Source organism: Populus nigra, chromosome 1 (assembly GCF_951802175.1).
Source record: "Populus nigra chromosome 1, ddPopNigr1.1, whole genome shotgun sequence".
Classification (NCBI taxonomy): Eukaryota; Viridiplantae; Streptophyta; class Magnoliopsida; order Malpighiales; family Salicaceae; genus Populus; species Populus nigra.
The window spans coordinates 16,245,619-16,261,000 of NC_084852.1; the positions used below are offsets into that span (position 1 = coordinate 16,245,619).

Here is a 15,382-nt window from a genome sequence, read left to right on the forward strand (position 1 = left end):
CATGAAACTAAGGTACATTGAGATGTACCTCTAGAGAGAGAGAGAGAGAGAGAGATGCGAAAAGAAGCTCTCGTTTGCTACAGGAGATTAAGGTTGAAGATGAACAAGTCTTGAAGAATGCTGGTTGTGATAACATTGTGTTTTCTTTCAAGTTTTTTAGCGAGTACAGAAGGGGACAGACATTGTGTCAAGGCCAGGAGTTGGATACTAGCTAGCATTCAGGGAAGATGACAGCATTTCCACGTGTCAAAGGAGCAGAAAATGACAAAAATCTTCTTCCATATTAATGGTATGGAAAGACAAATAGTACAAGGGTTAAATTAAAGATAAAGACTTTATTAAGAAAAAATCGCTAATAAGCAAACCATCTCTTGTATAAACAAGAAGAAGAAGAAGAAGAAGAAGCAGAAGCAGCAGCTTACCTTTTAATCATATAAATAACAGCTTTCTTCCATCTTGGAATGAGGATTTAAATTATATTTGAGCATATTGATTGTACTGTCGGTATCTTTTTTTAATTGTTGTTTACATAATTCAAACAACAAAAATAATGATTGAGACACCTAATTATAAAAGGCAAGAATAGATAATATTTCTCATTGAAGACCCAAAATTTGCCATCCATGGAGTCATTGTAAGAATTCAATGGTGATATTTTGTGGTCAGGTAGGAGAGTACAAAGAAATAAATTTATTCATATAGAACTATCTTTTGAGTGAAATTGTCTAGACCATGAGGACCATGCTGCAGCCTGCTATGTATTTCCAAACAGACTGTTGATTCTGGATCAAGGGTTACCAAAGAACAGAAAGTGGATAAATTGCAATAAACCTTTTGATGAATCGTGCATGGGTTAAGATTATTAAACAAGAGCTTTTAATTCTTACATCTTGGGGCTCCCCGTTACGAAGAATCAAACCAGGTTCAAGCAGCATTTATAAATAGACAATTCCTCATAAAAATGAAAAGCTGCAGACTTGCTTCTCCAATCATGTGAAGTTAACCTCCAGTCATGGTGATCTCTCTTAACAGGTCACCTTGGAACCGACAGACCGAGCTCTAAAGAAATAAACACCACAAATACAGGAATCAGATAACAGACAACTGCGAAATGCGCACTCTATAACGAAAGAACAAGATATAGATAACAACATTCCAAATATAAATTAACAAAACAACTCTTTCTGCATTGCAAGATCAACATCTGTGACGATCCTATGAGCACTCTTAATAATTTGTGATTCGTCAAACCACAATTTCCCTAGTCATCATAGAACTTCATTTCATAAGTTTCTATGAATGAATAACCGAATAGTATCTAATAATTGTAATGAGAAACATCATCCAAAGAAGTTCCACATTGTTTTAGGTCATAGATTGTATAGTTGATGACAGGGCCCACCTCCAATAACAGCAAACATGTCTCACGTACCATCAACTCCATCTGGGACAAGGAGCAGTTATGTTACCAAGGTATTCTAAATTACTGACAAATACATTACTTAATGTGCACAAAGTTCAAGCCCATTATAAAAGAAAAAGAAAAATGACTCAATGATAGCCTTAATGGCCTCTTTGAACCCGTCCAACTAGCTTCACATTTCAACCACACGCTAGCCCGTCAATCGCTCTTTATATTACTCTTATCATATATCCCATAATTGGAACAAATTTTTTGTGATATAAGTTTCAGAATCAACATAATAATCTCACTAAAGAGGAGAATCTCACTAAAGAGGAGAATCTCACTAAAGAGGTCCTCTGACCAGTGCATTGTATGATTGACTAAATTGTTCTGAAAATCATCAAAGTCTGGTTTTGGTTAGTTAAAACAGAGTTCAGCTGAATACATGGCAAACTATTCCCTAAAAAGAATTACCAATATAACAAAAGGAGGATTGTAACAACATGTCATCAGAACATTGAATGCTCCTGAATTACACTAAGACATGAGAAAGCCCAGCATGTTACGTTTTGGGGCCAGTTTAGCATCATCCAAGCAAGTATGGAGAACAGCTCTGACATGGACATATGTTAAATTCACTAACATGCAAGAAGGCCTCCATTTTGATATAACCAAATATTCTTAAGATGATTAAAAAAGCACTCATGGTTTCATACTTGACAAAGATGCAGACAACAGGTCCCCAGTTTATTTCTTTGAATTATGTGCCTGCAGGAACCAAATATCCTGGTCAGATTGCGTTAAACTCAATTAAAGCACTCTCAAGTCTCATCCCACTTGACACCCTCAATTTGTTTAACCAACGTGTAATTCCAGCTCCGTGTACAAAAAATGAGCCCAGCAAGCTCATGCAAAGACACTATCTAGATAAAAAAAAATCTTAATTTTAACACTGGACTCTTCAATCTCTAACACCTTGATCAAATTTAAATTAGTAAGCTTTAACTTGACAAGTCTTTTACACAACCCCGGAAAACTGCAAAAATGCCTATCACATCCCTTGGCAGCAATTTCAATTTTCAGTTGTTAATTTCAGTCTCTATCCCAATTCCCACAGAGAGGAATGGAATTCAATTAAAAAAAAACAGAGAGAAATTGAACTGGATCAACAGTACACTATTCATAGGAAGAAGTGAACATTTTCAAAAGCAAGAAGCAAAATCCTATTCGACAGTACAAAAAAAAAGAGCTACTCGCTAGTCACTAGAGAAGCAATAAAAGAGTGCAGCAGAGTGTACCCTGAGAGAGCGCACGGCAACTCCTGGATGTAGTGCTTAAGCATGATGTCATCCTCGACGCCGCCACCGCGCTGTGTAGTGGCAGCAGCGACTGAACGCATCCCAACTCACATGGAGCCCTACACGCACAAAATCAATGAATTAATAAATTCAAAACAAGAAAACCAAAACACATCCATTCCCATAAATACATAAATTTTTTTGCAGAAATATTCGTGAATTTACCTGGAAAAGGAGAATTGAGGGGAGGTTGGTGGTTTGGATGATGGGAGAGCAGTAGCAGATCTGGTGGGCATGGAGGGAGATTTAGGAACGTTGGATGACCTGATGGCTGATTTGATGGACGATAGAGATGATTTGGAGATAAATCTCCTGCAAGATGAGGAGAAAGCCATTGCAGGGAATTCAATATCAACCAAATGAAAGATAAAGAAGGCTGTCTTTGTGGGTTTAGGGTTTAGGGGAGAAAGAGACGGTCAGATACAAGACCAGACCTAGTAGGTCGGACCAGGAGGCTACGATGGGCTAGTTGCTAATTGCTACTGGTTAGAATGTACGTGGAGAGCACAGTAATTAAGGGATAGTTTGAAATGATATTTTTTTTATTTATAAAATTAGTATATTAAAATAATTTTAAAATATAAAAAAATTAACAAAATTTTAAAAAAATTAAAAAAACATGATTTCAACTACGTTTTACAGAGCTTAAGCAGAAAACTAAAACGCGTAGATTTTCAAATTACATTGTTTACCATCTTATATTTTAATATGAAATTATTATTTAATTTTTTTAATTTAGTTTTTTTAAAAAGAAAATACAATTGTATCTTTTTTAAGCAAAATTTAAGAGCAATTGAATCAAGTTTGTTAGCTAATAATAAAATTGAAAAACTGGAGTAGAAAAGGCTCCAGGTAATGGTTTTAAATTTCACTCAAAAAGTTTAATTTAGTCTCTATACCTTAAAAATATAAATATTTGGTGCCTCAATATTTCTTCAATTCAATTTTGATATAAAAATTTTATTTTTGTTATTTCTTAGTTTTTGGTTAGAAAGAGGTCGCCAAATTTTGACATGGAAAGAGAGAAATATTGTTGATGCCTCTTTAGACACTAAATCGGTCAATTTTTGTATAAAATGATTTCATTTAACAAGAATAGTTTATATTAGGTGATTTTTTACTTTAAAGTGCCTAAAAACATATATAAGCTTAATAATATTTTTTGTTTATGGTTGATTTTAGGTTTTACAATGGTTTTTTAGGCCATTGAGAGGTTTATTATGGTTATTACGATGTTTTCTAAGTGTTTTTGATCAAAATAGATGGGAAATAGATTTTTGAGTAAAATAACCTTCAATCTTAATTTTCTTGCCATCATAGTAGCTGGATTCTAGATAAGATCAAATAATGTGTTGTCTACCTCAACAGAAAAAAAAAACCTTGTAATGTGATGTGAGCCATTAATCTAACTATTACTAATAACCAGAAGAAAAATAAAAAAAGCATTTCTTCAATTCTTTTGTGCACCTAAGGAGTTTCTTGAAAATATTTTTTAAAAATACTATCAAACACACACCTCAAATAAAGTCATAATTCATGGATCTAGTAAGTTAGGTTTTGATCCATAATTATATCTAACCTAATTTTTTATATTTTATAAAATATAAACTTGATTCATTTAGTTTTTTTTGGGACCTGATCAGGCTAGATATTATTAAGTTAGGCTAAACTTTTTATGGATATTAAAGATATTCGCTGGTTGAGCATGTTAATTCCCTTATTCTTTGACGATCCTAAAAAAAAAATCATGCTACAACTATTAAAACTAGATAAGACCCCTAAAATACATATAGTAGCGACAACATAAAAACCACATTATTTCCATATAAAAAACAAAATAAAAATCACGATCAAACATTTCATCAAACAATTAGGATGCAATATGACACAAAAAAAAATTAGCAAAAAAAAAATAGAAAGTGCTTCAGAGTTTTTGGTTCAAATAAAAAAATAAAAGTTCAATCTAGATTCTTGAAATTTTCATTTGTTTTTTTATGGTTTTTTGGTTACCAAACATAAAGGATTAGAATTATAAAATATACTGTATTTTATCGGATCAAAATTTAAAAGAAACAATATAATTTTAAAATACAAAAACAAATAAAATAAATATTTATTTATTAATTTTTTTTAACCTACCATCATCATAGATATGTATATCATCTAAATTTAAGGGGTAAAATTTGATAGGATAGGACAAATATTACACATAAGCCGGTTTTTTTAAAGACTCTGCTCAAAACCCTAAACCCTCCCCAGCAAAGAAATGAAATAGAGAGAAGAAGACAGGACGACAGCCAAAAGATAAAAACCCGGAGGAGAAAGAGTGAAAATGGCTCTGCTGCACCTAAGACGCACAATCTCTTCTCGAAACTCTTTTCTCTTTCTTCTTCGAAGCTCCACTAGTTTCACCAAAGCCCGCACTTTCTCTAACACCACCACCCTGTTCTCTCCCCATCTTCTCTCAAACTCTGTTTCCCACAAACTCCCATCAGCAACTTTGCCTTCCTTTGATTTCCTCAAACAGTGTCGTCGTGGCTTTGCTAAAGGCAAAAATAAATCAAGTAATGCTCCCTTTTTTTTTCTCTGTTTTATGATTTACCCATTTCTGATTGATGGCTAATATGTTGTGAAATTGTGATAATCGGAGGATCTGATATCCTTGGCTTGTGCTCATTCTGGGTTTTGCTTAATTTGAGGCAGCCTATTCTACTTTGCACTTCTCGTATTGCACTTGTGAAAGTTGGTGTTTTTGGGTTTGATTTTTAAAGATGGAAAATATAGTATAGAGAACAGTTTCTTGGCTATGTGGAGTGTGGTTTCTTTTAATTTAAAGATCCCGTTATGTGTTTGTCGTAGTTCAATATCCCTAATTTCTTTATTTGAATGCTATCAATGTATGTCAAATTGGGAGATCATTTCTTTTCTTATATGTATTTTAGAGGATGACTCTGCTGGGGGTACAGTTGAATTTGTGGATATTGGGCCTACTGTTAAGGCAACTGCTAATTCGCAGATGGATGCGGCTGTAGTTGCATTATCTCGAGAACTCCAGAAATTAAGAACTGGAAGGGCATCTGCAGGTATCCTATCATGGCCCTCTGTTTGCTTTAGTTTGATTATTCGTAACAGCTGGTTTTAATTTGTTGAAGTGTTCATCAATTGTATGCTTTGCAGGAATGCTTGATCACATCATTGTCGAAACCGATGGTGTGAAGCTGCCATTAAATCGATCAGCTGTTGTTTCAGTCATGGATGCTAAAACCTTATCCGTTAATCCATATGATCCAAATGTAATGGTCTTAATCCTATCCGTAAAGTTTTGATTTTTTTTTTGGTACTTGATCTTTTTTGTCCATTCCTTTTGTTTATACTACCCAATAGCTCTGCAGTGTTTCAATGGTGCTAGTTTTCCAATTTAAAAAATGTGGCTTTCAAGGTGATAACTTTTGTGCATCTATTCAAATGCTTGCATTCAGTGCACAACTGAAATGAACTTTGAATAACACCATTGTTGAAACAAGTTGGTCTCCTGTTATAAACTTTATAAAAATTAAGTCCGTGGTGCATTTTTCTCTTCCTTTCTTTAACTTTATTTTACTAGTGTAGTGTTAAAGCTATTGTACCATTGAGAATCATACCCATTATGAATTTTGCAGACCCTCAAGCAGCTAGAGAACGCCATTGTTTCGTCTCCGTTGGGATTAAATCCTCAAAGGGATGGTGATCGATTGATTGCAGCTATACCACCGTAAGCTCTTGTTAACTTGACATTAATACTTGTTTCACATGAAGCATTGGCTGACACAAGGGCAATTATTGTTGACTTAAATTTTCAAGATCTTTCTTTTAAGATGACATAAAAATACTTGCCAAAGTAGTTAAACACTGCGAATGCATAAAATGTTGAGGATTTCCTGGACTGCTAACTGATATACTTTTTCCATGCTTTTGCATTTACCAGATTAACCAAAGAGCATACCCAGGTTTGCTTATGATTGAATGTCTCTTTCATTTATTTTTTCAATTATGCAATGTTATCCACAACTCATCACTGGAAATTTGTTCTAGGCTATGTGTAAGGTGGTTGCAAAGTCTTGTGAAGATTGTAGACAAAGTATAAGAAGGGCTCGCCAAAAGGTATCGAAGTTAAAATATTTTAACATTAGATTTGTCATTGCGATTGCATAGTTGTGTTAAGCATTCCGAATGCAATAATTTTTCCTATAAGTAATGTTCTATAATCATGGAAGTTGGGATCTTTTAGGTTTTGGAAAATCTTGAAAGGTCTCCTACTATTTTCTACATGTTTCATGTTTCCTATATGTGATAAGAGTACAGACCTTCAAATCAGGAATTCATTTACAGTTTGAAGATGGGATTCACAATACAAGTGGACAATTTTCATAGCGTCTTATTAGTCACTTCCTAACTAGTGGCTGTATAACAAATTGTGTTAAAGTACGGCTGTGTTTAGGTGCTGGTATTAGAGAACTAGAATTTCATGTTCCAGTGCAATATAATATGCTTCAGTGTTCTGTTATTTAAGCACATTGTTGGTTGGCTTTATAGGCAATGGATACAGTAAAAAAAGCAGGTTCAAGTTTCCCCAAGGATGATGCCAAGAAACTAGAGAAAGAGGTGAGTTTAGGGTTAAAACAATTTTATTCTTTTTCAGAAAGTATAAGTTTTGAAATGATTTGAATGTTTTCTGATGTTTGATCCTCTTTGTCAGATTGAAGAGATGACGAAAAAGTTTATCAAATCAGCAGAGGACATGTGTAATAACAAGGAAAAAGAAATTAAGACTGGCTAATTGCTGGAATATCATGATGCACAATTAAACTCTTCTAATCACTTAAAGAGAGTTGCACTTGAAATTGAATTACAAATTCCATTGATCAGTTTCTTAGTAAAATGTTTCAATAGAAGTTTCAAACATGTGTGCTATTGATTTGATGATAGCTAGCATGAAGTTATATGCTATGTTTTCGTGGATAGCTAGAGACATTACCATGCATAGGTATCCAATGCGTTTCCAACTCCATGAAGGTATTGGAAGTGTATTATGAAGTGAAATGTCTATCATCATGATTTTCAAGGACGTAGGTGAAGGTCACAGAATTCACTGAGCGATAAATTTCCTCTGTAACTGTTTCTTCTGCCATTTGTTAGTTTGGTCATCACGGTTAAAATCTATAAACAGTGCACATAATGACAAGTTCGTACGAGTGTCATGTGGTGGGACTGGTGAAATAATTTTGTGCCTTGTGTTTTGGCCCAGAATGGCAAGTTCTCTCTCCATTTAAATGCTCTCAAACCCTATATTCGAAGTATTTAACAAGATAATGTGGTGGGTATTATGGTTGAATGTGAATAGCGCATTCAGGCCTTGAGATTATCACGATACAAATTTTGCTACGCCTGAGTCTTGGTGCTGCCTTCATTTGAAACCTCGAATGAGGTTATCTCAGATGACACTGGATTTTATTGTACGTGCTTGGCTGCTTTCTTTTATCTTGTGTTTTTATTCCCCTTTTTTTTTGGTGATTTATTGGTATTGAGGTATCAAACTCTCACTCAAGCAAAGATAGCATCAGCATGAAAAACTTATCCTTGGTGGCCTAAGGATATTCGTCCGTCTGCAACTTCTCCAAGGACACAAGGGGAGTAGGCCAAGTCTATCCCAAAGTTCAGCTGCAAAGGTGAAAGCATTTCTGACACTTGGCCGACGGGTTGACTTGTTGTCTCCCAGCCTAAGGCCTGGATCGGATCTGAGTCAAGATGAACTCAACTTATAATCTTATTAAAACTAGATAAATATTATATATGTATATATATATATATATATATATATATATATATATTCAAAACAATATTATTTCAGTTTGTTTTTAGTTAATTTATTGACTTATCTAACCCACGTCCAGAGTGTGGTTGTGTACCGGGCCAGGTTTCAGTGAATTGAACTACGAGCATCAAAATACTGCTCTTGAAACTGCATGGTGATCAAATGCTGCTGATTTTAATTTGAACGAGGATGGAAAAAAAACAAGAAAGAGAGAAACATTTACAGCTATTGAGATCAAAACGTAAGCATGAAAAGCAACAGCCTACTTCAAGATGAAGTATCTTCTAAACATCTAATTACTAAGCCAGATCCAGCAATTCAATTCAGCCACGGATGGCCTTTCCATGAAGCAGGAGTTTTGTCACGAAATGTGACGGCCTACTTCAAGATGAAGTGCTTCTAAAATTCTATACATGCTCTTCCTAGATACGATCCTCCAATCCATGTCCCACCGTGCTATTTAACCGCAGATAGCCTTCCTTGACACGAGTTGTATTCCCCTGACCCAGAGCTCAGCCATCTCCAGCCCACCATCACATACGAAGTGCACCTCCTTGTTCTTAGTAGTCAAAACCCGAAACAGACCAGGAACATCAGCATCTCCCCTCCTCCGCCTATTCCTTCGAAAGGTTGGGCTTGGCCCCGCTTCTGCTTCCCTGCAGATCACATTTCTCCTACTTGATTTTCCCCATCTAAGGACGCCAGCTTCTCCAATCATTTTTATCTCCTTTCCATGCGGAACACCACTCCCTCTCTTGGTGTGTTTCAGTACCTGTGAACCACCTAACACCAGCTTGCAAGCAAGCTCGTCTAGTATTACCTGTTCTGCATCATTTTTTATTCCAACATATCTCCTTGCAAGTGAGAGTGCTGTTTCACCTCTAGCGTTTTTGATTTCACATTGAGCCCCGTGTGAGATCAAGAGCTCGCACATGGACCCGTCGCCCTCTCTAGCAGCCAACATGAGAGGAGTGTAGCCATCCCCATCAGGGACATTTACATCATAACCTTTACTTATCAATAATTTGACTGCATCCACGTCCCCACGACGCGCTGCGCAGTGCAATGCATAGAATCCTCCAGCATTGCGGTTGCCCATTTGAAGAGCAAATTCAAGCATCACCTTCTCAAACAGATCATGATTCTGATTCAGTTCAGAAAGGGTGATTGCAGTTTCGCCAGCTTTGTTACAAAGCTTTACATCAGCCCCGGCATAGACCAGAAGTCGAAATACTTCAACATGACCATTCAAAGCTGCAAACATGACTGGTGAGAAACCATTATCATCCTGATAATCAATATCAACTTCTCCCCACTTGATGAGTGCTTTCAAGGCTTCTATATCACCAGCTTGAGCTACAAAGATTAGTGAAGAGAAAACAGAAGCAGTGCTGGATTTGGGAATCTTTCCAGCCCTAATAACTTCAAGTATTATTTGCTGGAAACCAAGAGACCACTGGTTTGAACCAGCGAATGAAGTTGCAGATTGGCCAGCAGTATTAACTAAGCCAAAATCAGCACCGGCCATAGCCAATATTCTCAGACACTCTTCTTGCTTGTATTTGGCGCATATCATTAAAGCAGTGTCTCCAGAATCAGTCCTCGAGTTTATATCACAGCCTGAGTCAATGAGGCATTGGAGGGTTTTAGATGAGCCTAAACGGGCAGCCATATGTACTGGTCGGAACTCTGTTTTCTGGGTTTTAACAGAGGCCTCTACATTGGCTCCGCTGCTTAAGAGCACATTGACGGCGGCAGCATTTCCACAGAGAATGGCATGGTGGAGGAGAGTTCTTCCATGGTGAGGAGTGTCAGGAGAAAGATGCTGGAGGAGCATTCGCAAGATAGTGCCAGTGATTTCAAAATACTCCACCGCACACCAGGTGATGGCATATGGCTCTGCAAGTCCAGCTCCCACTCGAAACTCTTCTCCTGTAGTTGCATCCCACGACCATGCTCCCAGTCTAACTTTGAAATCTGTCTTTGCACCGGCCTGTTTAATCATTTTGATAACAATCAAGATAAGCATTTATAAAAGAATAAAAATAAAAGGATCAGCAAGAAAATTTTCAAGTAAAAAAGGACAAAAAATATGCCGCCGCTTCACTGTCCAATTCAATCTCAAACTGATTGTCCGATCATCTTCAGTACAATTGTTTTTCACTTAAGCTACAGTAGTGGATCCTATATTTTGAGATGTCATGCAAAGTCGCATATCCAGCTGAACCAGTGGTTACACCAACCCCATGGAGGGGGTCCAACCTATTTGAAATGTGGGGCCCAATATGCAGAATTTTTCATTCATAATTGAAGGATAATTTCATGTAGCCTTAATTTTGATAAAAAGGTAAAAAATTGACAGCGAAGAATAGAACCCCCCAAACTTGAACCTTTTATGGATCATGCTGATTCTTTTAAGACTCAAACAGAAAGTAAGAGATGAGAAGGTTACCTTGAGAAGCAAATGGACAACTGCAACCTGCCGACTAACTACTGCAGCAACAATTGCATTACAGTCAACATTTGCATGCAGAGAAGGCTTAGATGACAACAGCATCATTCTATCCGTTTCATCAACATCAACACCACACTGCCATTAAACAAGAATGAACAACGTCAATCACACGGCAAAAGCCCCTGCAATTAACTAGAAGACAACTGTGATTAATCAGATCAACTAGATGTTCTAGGAGATTTGTTGAACACATAAAAGCAATTAACTCATTTAACACAAAGCTGACTACTCTGTGGGTCCAGAAAGTTTAACCAATTGTATTTTTAAAAAACCCATGGGGTTTTGGAAAATTCAGGGATTTGGTGAATGTTTGTAGGAAACAGGTCAAAAGGCCAAAAGAGTGGTAAATCAAGCAAAAAGAACTTTGGTATCAAACATAGTTATCAAATCCATCCAGGGTTTGACCTGGCCCAATGCTTGTTCGCATGTTAGCCGGATCAACCTAATCTATCCCAAAACAACGTTGTTATGGGTTTTTTTTTTTTTTTTTAGGAGACGACGTTTTGGTTTTTTTAACATAATGACATTATTTGAACAACAAAAATAAAAAAATAAAAAAATCAACTTTGTTTCAAACAAAAATTAAAAAAAATCCTTGAAGTTGACATTACTTATTCTCACCCGAGTTTGACGAAGTGCCCCAACCCAGTTCGAAAGTAAACCGAACCTGAGATAGACTCCAATTCAATGGGTCAACACATCAGGCCGGCCAGGGTTGATATCTATGGTATCAACTATCCCACTTTCATAAGATCACACCGAGAACAAGTAAAAAAAAAACAGTACACGACAAAGAAAGCAAGGTCATACTTTGTCAAACCAAAACTCAAAGGAGTGACGAGCAAAAGGACCGGTTCAACAGCTTCAAAAACTGACGCAAATCAGGATTAATAACAGCCATTTACATTTCGCTGCAAGAGTAACTTTGATTGAAGCTTAAAGATGTAGTTGTACAGCAGACATGAATCAGCAAATAAATGGTTTACCTCCAGTAGAGTGCCCACCACATCTGCAAACCCCCTGCAGCATGCGGTGACAAGAACATGCACAGCAACACGGGGCCGAATCAAATCAGAACCCATGAGCAGTTCTGCAAGCCTAGCTCGCCCATGGAAGCCCGCTTCAAGCAGAGCCTCCTCACAAGCCGGCTGAGATGCCCCGGCTTTAAGCAAGATCTCCAGAATCTCTCGGTGGCCTTCCCTCACTGCTGCTGTAATTGCAAAACCTCTGAAGAGTTTCTGGTTGACATCAGCGCCAACACTCTGCCAATTGGAAAATCCAACCTTTCAGTACTTCAACAAAGATCATTGAAAGACAGGCATCATTCTAAATCCAAGTTTCTGTTGCTTTGTTTTCATAAAAATCTTAATGAGTTTAACAACAAGAAGACAAAACTAGTAGCAGTCTAATAGGTTTCATTTTTTTCACGGAGTACAGGAGGACACAGTAAAGCACAGAAAAACACAGGGAACAGTACTGATGTGATCGACAAAGGACATGGAACTGTTATAAAAAACTCATTAATATACTCTAATGTACTTTAGTCTCCAACCAATCGTAAGAGACAACTCATCATGGGCCTCCCTGATCCAATGTCTGTTAGGTAAAAAGGTTTATGTTACCAGTGTATGGCTTTCGCTTCTTGATAGTATACTTAAAATATAATTTCTCCAGTGAACAGAACAGTACAAAATAATGAATGGTATGTGCAGAGGATATGGCAATTATTTATGGATATGAATATGAACAAACAGTAGGCCGTGGGTATAAATTCCCAACTTCACAAAACAAAGATTCCAGTGATCATTGTAATTTTAGACAGTCATTTAGATCCACACCAAACTGGATTTGATGGTAACTGCTACGAATAAATAAGCATAGCAGTCGAAGGACAAAAATCAGGAAAATGCCAAGGGGCATTCTGTTTGTGCACTAATATCTAGGACATAATATTTGTTTTTTATTTCTATCAAATTCAGAAAGATAGGTCAGTAGTTAAAATTCCTACAACAACCATTTATAAACACATTCTTGAACGTGAAACAGCAAATCTTGATGCATTAATTAACCAAATTAACAGATTTTTTCCAAGTGTAATTAAGATTTATTAATAGGTGCTTATGTATTATTATACTGGTAATAATTAGACATTTAAACTGAAAACTAACAGGTTGGACAATGTAGAGGGTTCATGCAATTTTGTAAACGAGTTATCAGTTTTCTTAAGAAGAAAACATAATGAAATTAATTAAATGAAAATCAACTTCTGAAAATTTTCCCATAAAAGAAAAAACAAAGCAAAGCAAAGCCACTGCAAAAGATTGCGAATCTGATTCATATCCAGTGTTTCGAAACAAAAAGTAAACAAGGAAAAAAAGAGCTTCCGTATTCGAATTTAATCAATTAAATTTCTAATTATGGGGGGTCGGCATTAAGACAATGAATCCTTAAAAAAAGATATAAACAGCTTTAATTTCAAAGACAATACCCGCAGAAACCAAAACCATAGCAACTTTATTAAGTTCGAAAGTGACAGGCAGCCAAAGAAAAAGACAATAAGTTCGAGAAAATCACATTATAAAGTACTAAGCTTAAGCGGATTAATCTAAAAAATCAAATGCTTAATCACTAGCAACCAAAAAAACCCGCAAAATTTCCAGAATAGCTAATCTTGACAAAGGCTAAGTTTGGTTTTTGTTTTAAAGAATAAAAATACAAAAAATACCTATTTATGTCCTTTTCATTTTATTTTATTTTTTTGAAAAAACACCGCTTTCCGTATCAGAGGGATTCAAAATTGAAAATTCAAAAATTTCAGTTTTGGTAAAAAAAGAAGGGAAAAAAAAATACTCTTTCAAAATCTAGGCTTGTAAACATCATTTCTATGTTAACTCACTCAAATTTAGACAAACACAAAAACGCGACTAAAACACACTAAAAACAACATCAGACGCAAACACGAGCTCTGACATTACCAGCAATTTCTTGACGAGAGCAACATTTCCAGCATGAACAGCGAGAAACAACGCAGTAACATCAGTCTTTAACTCTTGATAATCAACAGAGACTTCACTGGCTGACTCATCGTTTAAAACAACCTCACTCTTTCTACTCTCCAAACAAACAGCTCCAATGTAGTTCACATCAATAAACGGATCGGCGATGCACTCTAAGGCCGATTTCAGATCGCCGGAGAGTGATGCTTCTAGAAGCCGTTGTGAGACTTCCGACTCGTAGTCCACCGGGACTACCTGCTTGCCGGAGAAGACAGTCATTGTTTGCACGTGGCAAATCACTCTAGTCAAGGCAGGTACCAAATTTGTTTTTACTTTGGAGTTAGAGAGAGAGAGAGAGAGAGAGAGAGAGAGAGAGACGTGAGGCTCGAGAGAGAAACTTGAAAGGAGTGAGCGCCAGAGACAGAGAGAGGAAGTGGGTTATTTATTAGGAAGCTTGGTTTTTACTGTTTTTTAATTTATGTTTTAACTGCGGTTAAACTGTTATTGTTTTCTAGCCTAGAGTGGTTAAAAGTTAAACCTTTGGACAGTGCCTGTGGGGCCGGTTGTCTGTTAATGGATAAGCGGCAAGCTTGGCTCGGCTTAGGAGATGGTCTTTGGCTTGGGGAAGATAAGGTTGGGAAGTCAAATCAGAGCCGTTGGTGAAAATGGAAATCGCAATCAGGATCGTTGGATGGGAAGGGAGTAGGGTGGTTTGGACTGACCGAAGAAGAGATATAGGGTAGGTGATATAGATTTGGAAGCTTGAACAAACGAGGAAATGTCCTCATCGAGGGTCTCAAGAAAGCCCAAATTCATGTCACCAAGTTTATTGTTTTGCATGATTTCAGAAGAAAATCACTAGCTCTTGACTTTTAAGAGGTTATATGAGGTAATATTATACCTTAACGGGTGCTTGTGAGTGTTATTTTAGTTATTTTTTAAAATATTTTTCACTCAAAAATATATTAAAATATATTTTTTAAAAAAAATCATACATTAAAATGATCATAAAATATTAAAAAAATTAATTCTAGAAAAAATCAACTTTTTAGGATCCTTTTAGAAAACGTAGTTCCAAACATGTTCCTAGAGCTCCTTAATTTATATCTATGATTTTTTTAAAAGATTTTTAAAGATTTAAAACATGATTTTTAAAAGAAGAAGAAGAAGAAGAAGATATGTTTTCCTTGTTAAACAATGTAAAGATTATAATTAATGGACAAAATGGATACCAGCATAAAAAAATACAAATCTCAA

The 15,382-nt window shown here is 36.2% G+C and overlaps 3 protein-coding genes across 8 annotated transcripts; 1 reads left to right on the forward strand and 2 right to left on the reverse strand.

Annotated features, from left to right (window-relative positions):
• Window positions 1–794: 794 nt before the first annotated feature.
• On the reverse strand, window positions 795–3,256 carry LOC133698297 (protein NONRESPONDING TO OXYLIPINS 2, mitochondrial-like). Of its 6 annotated transcripts, XR_009843088.1 has the most exons (5): window positions 2,929–3,255; window positions 2,704–2,822; window positions 2,122–2,173; window positions 1,403–1,444; window positions 795–1,059 (listed from the first exon to the last, which is right to left on the reverse strand). XR_009843088.1 is itself a non-coding variant. In XM_062121190.1 (4 exons), exons 1-3 carry the CDS (start codon window positions 3,096–3,098, stop codon window positions 1,425–1,427), a joined length of 309 nt encoding a protein of 102 aa, XP_061977174.1. In that variant the 5' UTR covers window positions 3,099–3,256; the 3' UTR covers window positions 795–1,059; window positions 1,403–1,424. The 6 variants fall into 6 exon arrangements, 5 of the variants coding, with proteins under 5 accessions (XP_061977174.1, XP_061977180.1, XP_061977164.1 ...); XM_062121190.1 differs by lacking the exon at window positions 2,122–2,173 and having other exon boundaries at window positions 2,929–3,256; XM_062121196.1 differs by lacking the exon at window positions 1,403–1,444.
• Window positions 3,257–4,979: 1,723 nt separating this feature from the next.
• LOC133697031 (uncharacterized) lies at window positions 4,980–7,704 on the forward strand. The gene is made up of 8 exons (XM_062119351.1): window positions 4,980–5,327; window positions 5,706–5,846; window positions 5,941–6,056; window positions 6,423–6,514; window positions 6,728–6,749; window positions 6,835–6,903; window positions 7,336–7,404; window positions 7,499–7,704. Exons 1-8 carry the CDS (start codon window positions 5,096–5,098, stop codon window positions 7,577–7,579), a joined length of 822 nt encoding a protein of 273 aa, XP_061975335.1. The 5' UTR covers window positions 4,980–5,095; the 3' UTR covers window positions 7,580–7,704.
• A 1,065-nt stretch (window positions 7,705–8,769) lies between these two features.
• Window positions 8,770–14,517, reverse strand: LOC133694288 (uncharacterized). Its single transcript, XM_062115780.1, has 4 exons — window positions 14,105–14,517; window positions 12,116–12,391; window positions 11,067–11,204; window positions 8,770–10,607 (listed from the first exon to the last, which is right to left on the reverse strand). The coding sequence occupies exons 1-4, from the start codon at window positions 14,402–14,404 to the stop codon at window positions 9,075–9,077; spliced, it is 2,247 nt and encodes a 748-aa protein (XP_061971764.1). The 5' UTR covers window positions 14,405–14,517; the 3' UTR covers window positions 8,770–9,074.
• Between the last annotated feature and the right edge of the window lie 865 nt (window positions 14,518–15,382).